This window comes from Sarcophilus harrisii, chromosome 2, assembly GCF_902635505.1.
Source record: "Sarcophilus harrisii chromosome 2, mSarHar1.11, whole genome shotgun sequence".
NCBI classification, from domain to species: Eukaryota; Metazoa; Chordata; class Mammalia; order Dasyuromorphia; family Dasyuridae; genus Sarcophilus; species Sarcophilus harrisii.
Genome location: NC_045427.1, coordinates 615,228,220 through 615,243,559, shown reverse-complemented (window position 1 = coordinate 615,243,559; position 15,340 = coordinate 615,228,220). Strand labels below are relative to the sequence as shown.

The following is a 15,340-nucleotide window of genomic DNA, read 5'->3' as shown; positions in this document are numbered from 1 at the left end:
GCTACCATGTGGTCTTTCCTGTGGGGCCATCTTGCTTCCTGAACATGGGAGCTCAGAAACAGCCACGGGAGTGGGGTTGAATCCCAGAGGCAGCTCACACAGGCTGTACAGCCTGATGGGAACGGCCCAGTTCTAAAAGCCTGGCGTTCCACGCTGTAACTCATTCTGTGACTTTGTTTAAGTCACGTACCTGTTCCTCTCCAAGACCTGTTTGCTTGTTCATAAAAGAGGCACTGGGCTATCTGTTCTGTCCTGTCAAATCGATCCAAGATTGGGCTGGGAAAAAAGTAATAGTGTTTGGAAATGATGAGTACTTGCTTCTCTGGCCGTATCCTGTCCTGGTCTGGCAGGTCCCTGAGCCCGAGCCTGTCAATGCTGAAAGCTTCGAAAGGCTGGGGGAGCAGGGTGGGATCCCCTTTGTAAGAGGCAAACTAGGCCTTTGGGGTCTTTCCCGCTTATAACACCTGACTTTTTATAGCATTTTAGAGTCTCCCAAGTCATTTTTATACACTAATTTTTTTATACATATTTTTATACACAACAATGCTGGTGGGTTAGTGGGATGATTGTGGATTCCACGGTCCATTCAGACAAAGTCTCTGACAGGAGCACCAGGGTCTCTTTGGGGGAGTCTATTTGTGTTGTCACTGATGATGTTTAAAAAGGTTAAGGGCCACCCAGCTAGAAAGCGTCAGAAGCAGGATTTGAACTCAGACCTTTGTGACTCCAAGTCCAGGGAGTGCTCCATGCTGCCTTCACGAAGGTGGAGATCTAGTTAGAGCCAGGGGGATTGCTTGGGGTTTCGGAGGTGGGATCTCTGCTTTGCCTTCCCCTTTTCTGACTTTTTTCCACTTCCATTTTCTCTTTCCCAGTGATGGAGGCAACAGGAGACGTGGCTCTCTATGCGGGCCTGGTGGTGGCCATCTTCGTCTTCATCGTCATCCTCATGGCCGTTGGGGTGGTGGTGTACCGGCGCAGCTGCCGCGACTTCGACACCGACATCACCGATTCATCCGCCGCCCTCACTGGTGGCTTCCACCCGGTTAACTTCAAGACAGCCCGGCACAGTAAGGAGAAGGAGAAGGGGAGGAAAGAAGTGGCTGAGGCTTGGAGAGAGCAGGAATCCTGGGATGGAGGGGAATGGGGAGCCAGGGATACCAGGCCTTGTTTAGACTCTATTAGTGAGCAATTATTGAGTACCTGCTGTATGCCCAGCTGTGAAGGGATATTATTTAGATGTTCTTAGCACAGTGTCTGGCACAGGGAATAAGTCTGCTGATTGACTGACCTACCTACTCCCAGTCTTAAGGAGCTCACCACCCAGCAAGGGATGGGTTTGTGGGTAGGAGAAATAAACTGAGAGACAAGGAAGAGCTTGGGTTCTTGGGGCAGCAAACACCAGCGCTGGCCCCATGGTCCACTCAGACCAGATCTCTGATGGGAGCATCAGGTATTCTTTGGAGAATAAAGCTAACCAAAAAGCACTTATTAAGCACCTACTGAATGCCAGAGGTATACCAAGTATTGGGGTTGCAAAGACAAAAGTGAAGCAGTTCCTTCCCTCAAGGAGCTTACATCACATACCTATGGTGACCCTTCAAATTCTTGAATACAGCTATCAGGTCCTCCCTAAGTGCTCTCTTCTTCAGGCTGAACATTTTCAGTTAGCTTAACTGATTTTCATATGTCATGGACTTAGGTCCTCCTTGGGACAGCCTTCCTCCTTCAGGAATCACCAGCCAGTCAGGACCATAAGAGTATTTCCTGGGAGATGGCAGAAGATAGTGACTAGAGAGCCGTCTTTGAGGCAGTAAGACCTGAGTTTGAGCTCTGCCACTGACATATTCTAGCTTTGGGACCATAGGCAAGACATTTAAAGTCTCAGGTCAACTTTTTCTTTCTTCTTTCCTTCCTTCCTTCCTTCCTTCCTTCCTTCTTTCCTTTCTCTCTCTCTCTCTCTCTCTCTCTCTCTCTCTCTCTCTCTCTCTCTCTCTTTTTCTTTCACAATTCTGGTTAAGTGACTTGTCCAGAGTTACTCAGGTCCTTCTGATTTCAGGGCTGGTCACTGCACTGGACAAGTCCTTTAATTTTTGTCTGTCTTCATTTCTTTATCTTTAAAATGGGGTTATACTAGGGGTTATACTAGTTCCTGCCTCCCAGGTTGTTGTGAGGATAAAATGAGATGATATTTGTAAGGTACTTTGCAAATCTGAAAGTAGAAATGCTAGTTCTGACCATATAATGGGAAAAACCACTATCCATCCATCCCAGAAAAGGTTGGGGAATAAGATTAAGATGCACAAAATAATCTAAGAGACCAATGAGATAGTATGTAATAAGTGCAAAATTGAATAAGATGTGGGTCTATTCAAGATGGAGAGAAATGCCCAGTGGATCATCTAGGGAGGACTTTGTTGAGGAGGTAACCAATGAGTAATGAGTTAAGCTGACACTAGGTCTGAAACCATGCATTTTTTTTTTCATTAAGACTCGGGTAAATGGTCCCTAAAAGTTCCTGGCTCCTTCTGGGAGAGGAGACCAGTGCATGTAAGGTGAAGAGTAGCATCCCAGGTCACACTTTCTAATCCCATCTCTTTTAGCTGATCATGTTCTCTCCTTCCTCAAATTCTTCTAGAACATGGGGCAGCTAGATAGCCCAGTGGATAGAGCACTGGAACTCTGGAGGACCTGAGTTCAAATCTGGCCTCAGATACTTAACACTTCTTAGCTGTGTGACCCTGCTCAAGTCACTTAACCCCAATTCCCTCACAAAAGAAAAAAGAGATTAATACTTTTAGAAAACACTTTCTCTGATCTCTGCTTTTACTTCCATCACTCTCTACCTTGCATAATGATGAAGATGATAAGACAACACTGGTAATGGCTGACGATGATGTCAATAATGATGACAGTAGCAATGATAATGATGATCATGATCATCATGATGACAATGGCAACACTGATGATAAAGGTGATGATCATGATCATGATAATGATGACAATATCGATGATAGTGATGATAATGATCATGATAATGACAATAACAATGATAATGGTGATGACAATAAAAATGACAATTATGACATTGATGATGGTGATGATGGTGATGATGATGATGATGATGATAACAATGGTCAATGATGGTGTGGTGGTGATGGTGATGATTACAACTAGCAATTATAGAGCACTTTGTATATGAAACTTATCTCTGCTTATATTGACTTTTCCAAGTAGGAAGGGAAGTCCTTGGGGGCAAGGAATATTCTACTTTGTCTTTGTATGCTTCAGATCATAGGCAAGTGCATGTTAGTTATAGAGCTCACCCTGAAGCTAGGAAGACAAGTTCAACGTCTGCCTCTAAGCCATGCTAATTAAGTGATCCTATGCAAGTTGCTTAGTTTCTTAATGATCTCAACAACCTCTAAGACTATAAGTGGCCAAGAAGATGCCAACCTGCCCTGGGAGAAGGCACTTCCTCACTTGAGAGTTCCCTATGCCAAGGAAATTACAGTTCCCCTCATTACCTTATCCCATCCCATCACTCAGGTCACCACAGTGACCTGAACATGCTTAATCCAGCGGGACTGGTTTTCTTGCTATTTCTCACACACCACACTCCTTTTCCAGGTTCTTGAGCAGGATTTCTGGCAATCCCCCAAGCCCGGAATTTCATTTCTTCCCCTTATCTTCCCTGGCTTCCTGCACAGCCTAGCTAAAATCCCGCTTAGTTCAGGAAGTCGTGCCTGATTCCCTGTAATGCTCTCTGTTGTTCATCTCCAATTCATCCCTTGTGTATTTTGTCTGTATACAAGTGTTAGCATGTTACATGGTGAACTCCTCAAGGGGAGACTTATTTTTTGCCTTTCTTTATATCCCCAATGATTAGCACAGTTCCTGGCATACAGTAGGTGCTGAATAAATGCTTATCGACTAATTGTTGATTTCTGTATTGAATTGCAGACAACCCGCAACTATTGCACCCATCCGTGCCTCCTGACCTCACAGCCAGTGCAGGCATCTACCGAGGGCCTGTGTTTGCTCTGCAGGACTCTTCGGATAAGATTCCTATGACCAACTCACCCTTGCTTGATCCTCTGCCCAGCCTGAAGATCAAGGTGTACAATTCATCCACCACATCATCCACTCCGGGTCTGCCTGATAGAGCTGACCTGCTGGGAGTCCTGCCTGTGGGCACCTACCCGGGTGAGGGGATCCGGGATGCTCACTTCCTCAACCTGAGAAATGCCAGCCTCAGCTCCCAGCAGCCCCTGGGACTGCCTCGAGATCCTAGCAACTGTGCCAGTGGGACATTTGGCTGCCTCGGGGGGAGACTCACTATTCCTGGCACAGGTATGCACCCCATCAGAGTGTTTAAAACCCTGTCAGGGCAGCAGCTTGTTCTGAGAAGGTGGAGCCATGTAGAATCCTCCAGATGTCCCAGCCTTAGCTCTGCTCCTTTGTCCCTCTCCCTTAGTCCTGCCTCCTTTTGCTGTGACTGTACCCCCTCCTGCCCTGGCTCCTTTTCCCTTTCCCTTTGGATCATCCCGCTGCTGTGGTCTCTACTACATGGCTTAGTGATGAAAATGATGATGATGGCTGCCATTTAGGTAGCATTTTAGCTTTGCAGAGCACTTATAACACATCACAGAGATTTCATTCTAGAGACCAAGGAGTCTGTCCAGTCTCTTCCTTTTATAAAATGAGATGAGAACATCTTTATAGATGAGAACATCAAAAGCAAAGGAGGTTAAATGGCTTGCCTCTGGTCACACAGCTAGTAAAGTGCCAGAGACAGATCCAAAGCCAGATCTTCAGACTTCAAAGCCTATGCTCTTTACACTGAGGTAGGCTTTGCACACATTACCTCATTTGAGTCTTACCTATGAAGGAGGTAGTATGATTATCCCCAATTTACAGTTGATGAGACTGAGTCTCAGAGAGAATAAAATATTCAGTAAATATAAAAAGTTAAGATTTGAACCCTAATTTTTAAAACTGAAGTTTAGCCCTATATATTTCACTGCCACTTTTCTATTTAGTCATAATGTCATAGGAATTTAGAACTGGAAGGAAATAATAATAGCTCACATTTTCTGTAGATCTTTATAGTTTTTTATAGTTTTCCTCACCATCACCCTGTGAAGTAGGTAATGTGTTATTATCCCCATTTTACAGATGAGGAAACTGAGGATCAGAAAGGGGAAGTTTCTTACAGCCTCATAGACAGTAAATGGTAGAGCTGACATTAAAGCTGACTGCTGGACCTTTATCTCAAAGATTCAGTTGACTTGGCTAAATCACACGAGATTTCATTTAGTTCTTGCTGGTCCTGTACCTGGCATGAAGATCATGGGTTTAGAATCTTTAGAGCTGAAAATGATCTAGAAACCACCAAGACCAGCTTCCTCATTTTGTAGGTAAAAGACCTTAAGACCGGTGTTCGGAGTCCCACAGCTTGGAAGCATCAGAGGCAGAATTTGAACTGAGATATTCCTGACTCCGAGATGTTAGTTATGTGCCGTAGAATCAGGGGTCCTCATACTTTTTAAGTAGGGGGCCAGTTCACTGTCCCTCAGACTGTTGGAGGGCCGGGCTATAGTAAAAACAAAAACTTTGTTTTGTGGGCCTTTAAATAAAGAAACTTCATAGCCCTGGGTGAGGGGGATAAACATCTTCAGCTGCTGCATCTGGCCCGCGGCCGTAGTTTGAGGACCCCTGATCTAGACTCATGAAATGTCCATACTGAAAAGGATCTTTGCAGTGATCTGGTTCAGTCTCCTCAGCTGGTTCTTTTGGCTGAAAGTTTGGCCCTCCTCTTCCACTATACCATGTCTCTATCCCAACCAAACATGTCTCCTGGGCCCCTCAGCCCTGGCATCAGTCAGGGAGCAGCCTATCCGTCCTCCCATGGCAGAGCAATTGTAGAGCCCAGAGCTCGTGCCCCTTCCTGCACTGAATTCCCTTTCCCTCCAGGGGTGAGCCTGCTGGTCCCCAATGGAGCCATCCCCCAGGGGAAATTCTACGAGATGTACCTGCTGATCAACAAAGCAGAGAACACCCTGTGAGTAGCTGAGCCCCACTCCCCCAGACCCCTCCCTACACAGGGCTATTCTTTTCTTCCCTTTCTGTCAGGCTCCCTTTGCTGCCCAGGGCCCCTCTCTGTGGTCCTGCCCTCCCTTTCCAAGCTGGGCCCTCTGTTCCAAAATGCTCCCCTTTCTCTTTCCCATCAAAACTACTCCCTGACCACAACACAGCATTTCCACTGTGATTGTTTGCTCGCATTTTTGTTTTTCTTCCCAGGTTATTTTTACCTTCTTTCTAAATTTGATTTTTCTTGTGAGCAAGATAACTATATAGATATGTATACATTTATTGTATTTAACATAAACTTTAACATATTTAACATGTATGGGACTACCTGCCATGTAGGGGAGGGGATGGAGGGAAGGAGGGGAGAATTTGGAACAGAAGTTTTTTCAAGGGTCAAGGTTGAAAAATCACCCATGCAGATGTTTTGTCAATTAAAAAGCTATAATTAAAAAAAAAAGCAAATCATGCAGGGGAAAAAAAACAAACCCTACTCCTTGAATGCCAGGATTTCAGCCAGCTGTCAGAAGAAAAAAGATCTGAATAAAGTACTTCCCACAGCTAGGTGTGAGTGACTCACAGTGACAGCCCGATGCCTCACCCTTCCCAGAGGCATCTCCATGTCCAAAACTGATGCTTCTTAAGCCAAAGGCATGAGTCACTGGGGGAGGAATATGGCAGCATTTCACTGGACAATAGAAGAAGGAGCCTGGGAGGGGGGGAGGGAAGACTGCAGCCTTTCCTGGTGTTTCTCAAATCCCACCTTGCTGCAGACCCTGGTTTCCTTCTGTCCCTTCCCTCCTATGAATGGGAAACTGAACCCCCAGAATTATGGAAAGAAAAAGGGTCTATTTGTAGGGAGCCCCTTTCTCTGACTAGGCAATATTATGGGAGTCACCCTGATGCAAATGGGGAGGAATCTATGACCCAAGAGCTAGAAGGGCCCCAAGGCTGTCTAGTCTAATCCCCTCATCCGACAGGTGAGAAACCTGGCGACTCTGGGTGTTCAGTGGTTGGTTCCGTGTGACCTGATCATAAGCAATATAGGCAATATTTGACCTTAAGTTCTTTAATTCTGGAATGGGCATTTTCCCATGGCCCACTCACCTCCCTCTTTCTTTGCTTCTATACTACCTTACAGCAATAAAGTTTGGAGGGGCTAGAGAGTGGTTACCCCCACCCTCCATCCTCCAGCACCAGCAATAACTGCTCAGAGCCCTTCCCCTTCCCTCTGAGTAGGTCCTGGGCAGGGGCCACTGCCTGGGGTCCCAGGACAGGCCGGCATCGGTCCCTTCCCGGTAATAAAGGGGGTGTCAGGCAGTGCTGGGTTTCTGTCCCATCGTCTTCTCACTGTGATGGGAGGTGGAGTTATCCTTCCCCCTCTGACACAAGGACATTTGGAGACTCCACAAGGTGAAGGCCCCCTTGCAGACGGTAGCCAGGTCAGGAATGGCCCCCGCTGAGATTCTTGCCAAGTTAAGGTCCTCTCTGCTTCCGTTCTGGTTGCAAGAGAAGTGTCCCACATTTAGGATCCCTCTTTCCTCGAGGGCAGCAACCTTCATTCTTGCCTTCCCCCCTTCTTCCTCCCTCTCCCTCCCCTTCTCTAGTTTACCTTCGGAAGGGACCCAGACAGTATTGAGTCCCATGGTGACCTGCGGGCCCACGGGACTGCTTCTCTGCCGCCCGGTTATCCTCACGGTCCCCCACTGTGCTGAGGTCAGCTCCGGTGACTGGATCTTCCAGCTGAAGACTCAGTCCCACCAGGGGAACTGGGAGGTAAGGAGGAAGGGGGATGGAATGGGACAAAGCAACCTCATTCATTCCCTTCCGTGGGGCTGGGGGGTGGGTGGGGATTCCTCTCAAGCTCCCTGAACTGCTCCTTCCAAGGCCTTCAGGAGAGGGATCCTCTCCTCTTTGGCTGGTGAGCCTGGAGGTGCTCAGCCCCCGAACCTGGGGAGGCCAGCTCACATCTTTAGCTCTGACCTACCTCCCCCCCGGGGCTCTTCCCACCCCTCTCTTGGTAGGAGGTCGTGACTCTAGAGGAGGAGACCCTGAACACCCCCTGCTACTGCCAGCTGGAAGCCAAGTCCTGCCACATCCTTCTGGACCAGCTGGGCACCTACGTGTTCATGGGGGAATCTTACTCCCGCTCTGCCATCAAACGGCTCCAGTTGGCCATCTTTGCCCCTGCGCTCTGCACCTCTCTGGAGTACAGCCTCAGAGTCTACTGCCTGGAAGACACACCTGATGCGCTCAAGGTAGGCTGGGGTTTGCCAGTCTGGGGACAGCCCCTATTTTATTTTCCATGCTTCCCTGACTACTCAACACGGTACCTTCCAACTCCTCTGGGGCCATCTTGGTTCTTCCTTGACGTCAATAAACAAAAACACTTTTTAGAGGCTCCTAAGTGCCAGGCGATGTGCTAGATATTTTGGGGTACAGTGACAAAAATGGAAGTCCCTGACCTCAGGGGGTACATTAGACACCTCATCCCCTCATCCCTACCCTAACTTGTGTGCAAAAATACTGACATCACTGATAATGTCTCATCCAAGGCACCTTCTCTCTGTTATTCCCGTAGACTTTTCCCACTAACCCCCTCCAAAAATAGATCATGGCTGGCCTGGAAGCCAGGCTTGGGAATGAAGATTTAAAACCAGGGTTGCGCGTGAAGTCCAAGGACTCAGGGCTAATTTAATGACAAAAGGCATTTGTATCGTTCCTTTGGGTTGCTTTACATACACTAGCACCTTGGAAGCTAACAATCACTCTGGGACCCACGTTTTGCCAATGGGAAGGTGACTGGACCAAGGCCACCCAGCCAGTGTACCTGCAGGTCTCTCCTGGCTCCCCAGTGTGGCTCTCAGCAAGCTTCGGGGGCTGCACGTCTACCAGGGCCTCGGCAAAGAGAGGGCACCCCAAAGGCCCCACGCAGGCATTTTTATTTGCAGGAAAAATTGTCTATTTGCTGTTCTCAGCAGGACAATGATCCACGATTACTCTGAAGGATTTGTAATGAAAGATCCTGCCCCTACCCAGAGAAGGAAGTGATTGTGTCTGAATATAGATTGAATCACAAAATGAAACATAATCTAACCCTCTTGAATGAGTGGGAGATCTCAGCGGACCCACTTTAACTTTAACCAAGACTGATCTTGTCTCAGAGAGCTCTACATAATATTATCAGATCTTTGGGATCTCTGTTCTTTTTATCTCTTCTCTTATAAATCTGTCTCTGAAATCTCCCTCCCACTTTCTCTTACAAATCAATAACTATTCCCTGCATTGAGTTACAACCATTTTTGTCTTCTCTTTGGGTCCTTTTTGCCCACAAGCTCATCTTTTATCTCAAGCTGGCATTTGATGCCATCCTCTTCTGCCTCCTCCAACCCAGCTCCTCTCTCAGCTGCCCCCTGCCCTGGGCTGGGCTTCTGTTAGTCTGTCCTGGGCGCCCCTCTCCTTGGTCCTGATCCCTCTGGCCCTTGCTAGAGTTTGTCAGGGTTAGAGGGAAAGGGGGCCCGGTCCCTGAGCTCTCCTGTTGGCTGCCCTGCAGGAGGTGCTGGAGTTGGAGAAGACCCTAGGTGGGTACCTGCTGGAGGAGCCCAAGCCCCTGCTTTTTAAGGACAGCTACCACAACCTCCGCCTTTCCATCCACGATATCCCCCATGCCCTGTGGAGAAGCAAGCTGCTGGCCAAGTACCAGGTGAGGAAACAGTCCTGGGACGTGGGGGAGGTGCAGGGTGTCGGAGAGAAGGTGTCTCCTGCTGAAAGATGCAGAGGGCCCCACATCAAGAGAGCCCGGGGTCTTGGGGCCATAGGGCTATGGCCCAGAGCTTCAGTGGGGTCTCCGAAGTCATGGCGTCCAACTGAGGCCCAGGGGGGTTGTCGCTTGCCCAGGGTAATAAGGGTAGTGATGATCATCAGCAGCAAAATTTGAACTCAGAGCTTCTGACTCTCTTAGCTATATGGGCTTGCTTTTCCATATAGAGACACTTCCTCAACAATCATAGTAACAGCTGCTGTTTCCAAAGCACTGGCAAGTCTGCTAAGCTCTTTCTCTTTTTAGAACAAATTTGATTTTTTCCCAATGAACAAGTATTTTTCCTCTCTCTCTCACCTCCTTCCCTCTCAAAAAGGAAGGAAGGAAGGAAGGAAGGAAAAGAGGAAGGAAGGAAAGAAGGAAGGAAGGAAGAAAAGAAGGAAGGAAGGAAGGAAGGAAGGAAGGAAGGAAGGAAGGAAGGAAGGAAGGAAGGAAGGAAGGAAGGAAGGAAGGAAGGAAAAGAGAAAGGGAGGGAGGGAGGAAGGGAGGGAAGAAGGAAGGAAAGAGGGAGGGAGGGAGGGAGGGAGGGAAAGAGAGAGGAAGGGAGGGAAGAAGGAAGGAAGGAGGGAGGGAGGAAAAAAGAAAGAAGGGAGGAAGGGAAGGAAGGGAAGAGAAAAGAAAAAAAGAAAGAAAGAAAGAGAGGAAGAAAGAAAGAGAGAAAGAAGAAAGAGAGAAAGAAGGAAAGAGAGAAAGAAGGAAAGAAATAGGAAGAAAGAAGGGAGGAAGGAAGGAAGAAAGGAAGAAACAAAAATGAGAGAGAGAGTAAGAAAGATAGATAGATAGATAGATAGATAGATGTCCAAAAAAGGCATACCTCATTCTTCACATGTTGTCCATCATTTCTCTGGCAGCAGATGGACAATATTCTTCCTCATTGGTCCTGAAATCAGGGTTAGTCATTACTACTAAGAGGAAAAGGACGTAGAAATGGGAATAATAAATGGAATAAATAGTATGGAGTCTTTAAGTGGTTGTTAATATAGACCAACCTTCTACTTAAATTTTGAAATACTTGATTTATTTTTTTTTTGGTTGGGGTGTGTCCGCACGTGTGTGCGTGCGTGTGTGTGTGTGTGTGTGTTCCATTTACTAATTGTGTCACCTTGGACAAGTGATTTTCCCAATCTCAATTTCCTCTTCTGGGATAGGAAGGGATTGGTCGGACCCACATGCCCCCTTGGATCAGTGGGTCTATGTATGGATTTCAAAGGCTCTTTAAACTCAGTTGGGAAAATCATTTCATTACTGTCACTAATCTATAATTGAAATTTAGCATCTCTATTAACCTTTACAGCATGATTCTGAGAAGGGATTCCTAGGCTTCCCCAGACTGCCAAGGGGATCCACATACTTTAACACCCTACTCTAGTGAGGAACCCAGGCTGAGAAACCCAGAACTGGCCGTGGGCTCCTAGCTGTGGAATGGCCATATGCTCCTGGGATGGGTTGGCAGAGGGGGGAGGTGACCACTGAAATATGACCGCACATGTCCCTCCCTTCCCCATAGGAAATCCCCTTCTACCACATCTGGAGCGGGACCCAGAAGGCCCTGCACTGTACCTTCACCTTGGAAAGATACAGCCTCACCTCCACGGAGCTCACCTGCAAGATTTGTGTGCGGCAGGTGGAAGGGGAGGGCCAGATATTCCAGCTGCACACGACACTGGCCGAGGTGAGCCTGGGCATGGGAGTGCTGCCCCCGCTGGGGACTTCTCTGAGAGGGAGCTGCCCACCAGGGCCAGGGAGGACCACTCATGATACTTGCCGAGTCCAATCCTTCCCCCCCCCCAGGACCCCAGGGAGACAGATCACCTCTTTCCATGAATAAATAGCAGAGTTGGACAAAATGTCATCAAATATGAAAAGAGCTGGGTCTGCAGTGACTGACAATCAGGAAAAAGAAGTTCAGTGCAAAGTGCAGGGCACTATAGTAGCTGTTAGATAATAGAGAAAGTCTTTAGGCTCGATTCCCACCCTTAAAGAACTTAGAGTCTAGGTGGGACTTGGCGTAGACATCAGTAGCCAACAAGCCGGGTATGGCTTCCTCCATAGGCTCTTCCCCGGTAGGGTGTAGGCTCTTTGAGGGCAGGGAATCTATTTTGCCTCTTTTTTGTACACCCAGTATCCAGCTGCTTCTCCTATAGAAGAAGCTGAATAAATTGATTGAGAGGGTCTAAGAACCGCGGGAGTGTCGGGGGGACCCTCTGCCCTCCCTAACTTCTCTCCCTGCCTTTGCCCTTTCAGACGGCCGCCGGCTCCCTGGACAACTTCTGCTCTGCGCCCAGCAGTGCGGTGACCACCCAGGTGGGGCCCTACGCCTTCAAGATCCCATTGTCCATCCGGCAGAAGATCTGCAACAGCCTCGATGCTCCCAACTCCCGGGGAAATGACTGGAGGCTGTTGGCCCAGAAGCTGTCTATGGATAGGTGAGTGCTCGGGGCTTCCTGCTCTCCCACGCACCCCTCAGGTCACCCTCCCCACCATGGCCACATTCACCATCATTGAAAGGGGCTCTTTCTCTCCTCACCCAGCCCCATCTCCTCTTGCTTGGATTACCTTTGGCTCTGGATTTGAGCTCATTCTTTGAGCACTGAGTCTCAACTTTGTTATGGAGGATATAAAGGGGAACATCAGATAAAGTCCCCTGCCCTCGAGGCTCCCCAGGGCCTTTCTAGCCTTCATTTCAAACTTGCTCTTTGCTGTTCTCCAAATCCAGTCTTCTGTCTCCCATCTCCGTGCCTTTGTACAGAATCCACTCACTCACCTTATGCAGTCCCGGGCTCTCTCCCAAAGCCAGCTCAGGTTGCAGCTCCTATAGGCACTGGATCTCCACAGCTCATAGTTACTTTCCTTTTGAAATTAGTTTGTCTAATTTCTATACTTTCTTATAGTCTACTAATTTCTACTGATTGTCTGCTTTAGCCATGTGTTGTATTTATTACAGTGTACATGTCAAATCTCTCCTGGCTTCTTGAGGGTAGAAACTTACTGTTTTATCCTTGTATTTCCAGCATCTAGCACAGTGTCTTGTGCACCGTAGGCACTCAACATATGCCTGCACAATTGTTGTTGAATTGATATTTTAATATCAATATAATATGAATAGCAATAATGTTTTGATAATTATTAGTCTTGTGAAAATCTCATTTGTTAACATAGGTTGTTATTATCCCCACTTTGTAAATGGAGAAAGTGAGTCACAGAAATGCAGTAACTTGCAGATAATCCCCCAAATGGGTCACAGGATTTGAATCCAGATTCCCCCAAATCCAGCTGTTTCCTTCTGCCCTACCCTGATGCCATCATCTGCTGATTTCCTCCCCCATTAAGGAATCAATGCTTCTCTTTCTCCACCAATCCCAGGTACCTGAACTATTTTGCCACCAAAGCAAGCCCCACGGGGGTGATCCTGGATCTGTGGGAATCCCTGCACCAGGACGACGGTGACCTCAATACCCTGGCCAGTGCCTTGGAAGAAATGGGCAAGAGTGAGATGCTGGTGGTCATGGCCACGGACGGTGACTGCTGATGCCATCCTGACTGCCAGCCATGGACAGAGGAAGGGTGGAACTATAGGGGGCAGGACAGGATGAGAGCACAGGGAAAAGGGGGGTGAGTTTGGGGATGAGGAGATGTCCTCTCCCCCCTCACCCCACCACTGCAGACAGGGGTCTCCCCGTTCTCTTCCTCTTCCTCTTCCCACTCTCACTTACCATAACCAGCCTTAGGAAAGCTACACACTCCATTGACAAGAGAGCCTAGAATCCCCCAGCCCCAGATTCTATCTCTTCCTGCTCCAACCCTCCTGCCGCAGGGAACTTGGGACCACGGCTCTGTGACGACGAGAGTCTCAGTCGAAGGGGGAGGTGACCCCTCCACCACCACCCCACAGACATATATATGCACAACGGCTCCCACGGCCCTCAGAGACCAGGGCTCTCTCTAAGGCTTCTGGGTTGGATTCTCTTTCCATTTCTTTTAAATGATGGGTTTCTCTCTCCTCCTAATGCCCTACCCCACTCTCCTCCTTTAACATCACTTTATGCTTTGAAGAAGTCCAGTATGATCTAGACAAATTGCTTTCTTCTGTCAAAAAGAGAGAGAGAGAAAGAGAGAGCTTTAGATAGATGGCAATTAAAAGGTCAAAGAAGAAAACCACAAAAGCCGCAACGAAGGAAAAAAAAGAGGGGAAAAAACCCAGTTTCTTAGGAAACGCAAAACGATTTATTATCCAGATCTTTGGATGAGTCCTTTTTAAGAAAAAAAAAGAAAGAAAACTAAAAACAAACAAAAAAAAGATTTAAAAACTGTTTCCTTGAGTGGATGAGTGTGTGCATTTGGGGGTGTGGACAAAAGTTGCAAAGAACACAGAAATTGAGGGAGGAAGGAGGGAGAGAGGGAGGGAAGGAGACCAGTAGAGGCTGACTGGAAAAGAAATCAATCTTGGGCTAAATTCAGAAGAGATCTGTGACAACAAGAAGGCTAAATCACCTGGCTTTGCTCATCTCCAGATGCCTAAGAATGGTTCCCCCCCCATTTCTCTGGGGTTTAGGGGGAGAAGGAAAAAGAGAGGTTTCTCCTGAGCAGGGTGAAGGGAGGGGAGTGCGATAGCATCATCGGAAAGGGTTGACACTGGTCGGTATCCTGGCTGATGCTGATGCTAAAATTATTAGTAGGGGGCAGCTGGGTGGCGCAATGGATAGAGCACCAGTCCTGAAGTCGGGAGGACCTGAGTTCAAATCTGCCCTCAGACACTTAGCACTTCCTGGCTGTGTGACCCTGGGCAAGTCACTTATCCCCAGTTGCCTCAGCCAATAATAATAATAATAACTATTATGGGATTTAGAAGGTACCACAACAGAGCCACTTAGGAAGGAAGGCAGCCCGCCTGCCCAGGTTAGCAGAGGGGGTCAGGGTATACATCTTGCGCCAGATTCCTGGTACGTCCTGGTGGATGCTTGTTCATTGTTCTATGCTCCCTGTATCCCAGGTGAAGGAGGTGCTCCTCAAATCAGGGCTTAGGTGTGTGGGAGAAAAAAATAAAAGACTCAAGCTGGATACACATGGTGAGAAGTCCAGGGGAGGCCAGAGCCCACAAGCTGAGCCAGGTGTGGGGGCCAGCAGCCAGGGTCCAAGAGCTGCTTAACCAGCCAGGCAGAGCAGGGACTCGGGGCCCACTCCTGCAGCGAATGGGGCGTGCCTCTGCCCTTGTGTGGATCCTGAGGGTGACCGACTTTCTGGTGTAGTGAAAAATAGGAAATTAAGCGTCACCTGGTTCTGGTCGCCGCTACACTGGCGACTCGCTATGTGGCCGTGCTGGAATCATTTCCTGTTTCTGCACATCAATCAATCCGAAAAAGGGAGTGGGGGACACCGACTGGGCTTAGAAGAGATTTTCCAGCTCTTCCCCCTAGTTCCTCAGAGAAAGGGACT

The 15,340-nt window shown here is 48.0% G+C and overlaps 1 protein-coding gene across 2 annotated transcripts in view; it reads left to right on the top strand.

The window, feature by feature from the left end:
- UNC5B (unc-5 netrin receptor B) overlaps positions 1 to 14,634 on the top strand; it is a 119,636-nt gene extending 105,002 nt beyond the window's left edge. For both annotated transcript variants that reach the window (XM_031956556.1, XM_031956555.1), the window contains 9 exons: positions 873 to 1,067; positions 3,961 to 4,350; positions 5,974 to 6,061; positions 7,695 to 7,863; positions 8,112 to 8,345; positions 9,641 to 9,790; positions 11,415 to 11,579; positions 12,152 to 12,333; positions 13,271 to 14,634. In XM_031956556.1, coding sequence (XP_031812416.1) covers positions 873 to 1,067; positions 3,961 to 4,350; positions 5,974 to 6,061; positions 7,695 to 7,863; positions 8,112 to 8,345; positions 9,641 to 9,790; positions 11,415 to 11,579; positions 12,152 to 12,333; positions 13,271 to 13,436 — 1,739 coding nt within the window. In that variant the 3' untranslated portion in view covers positions 13,437 to 14,634. The remainder of the gene's footprint in view (positions 1 to 872; positions 1,068 to 3,960; positions 4,351 to 5,973; positions 6,062 to 7,694; positions 7,864 to 8,111; positions 8,346 to 9,640; positions 9,791 to 11,414; positions 11,580 to 12,151; positions 12,334 to 13,270) is intronic.
- Positions 14,635 to 15,340: the final 706 nt, after the last annotated feature.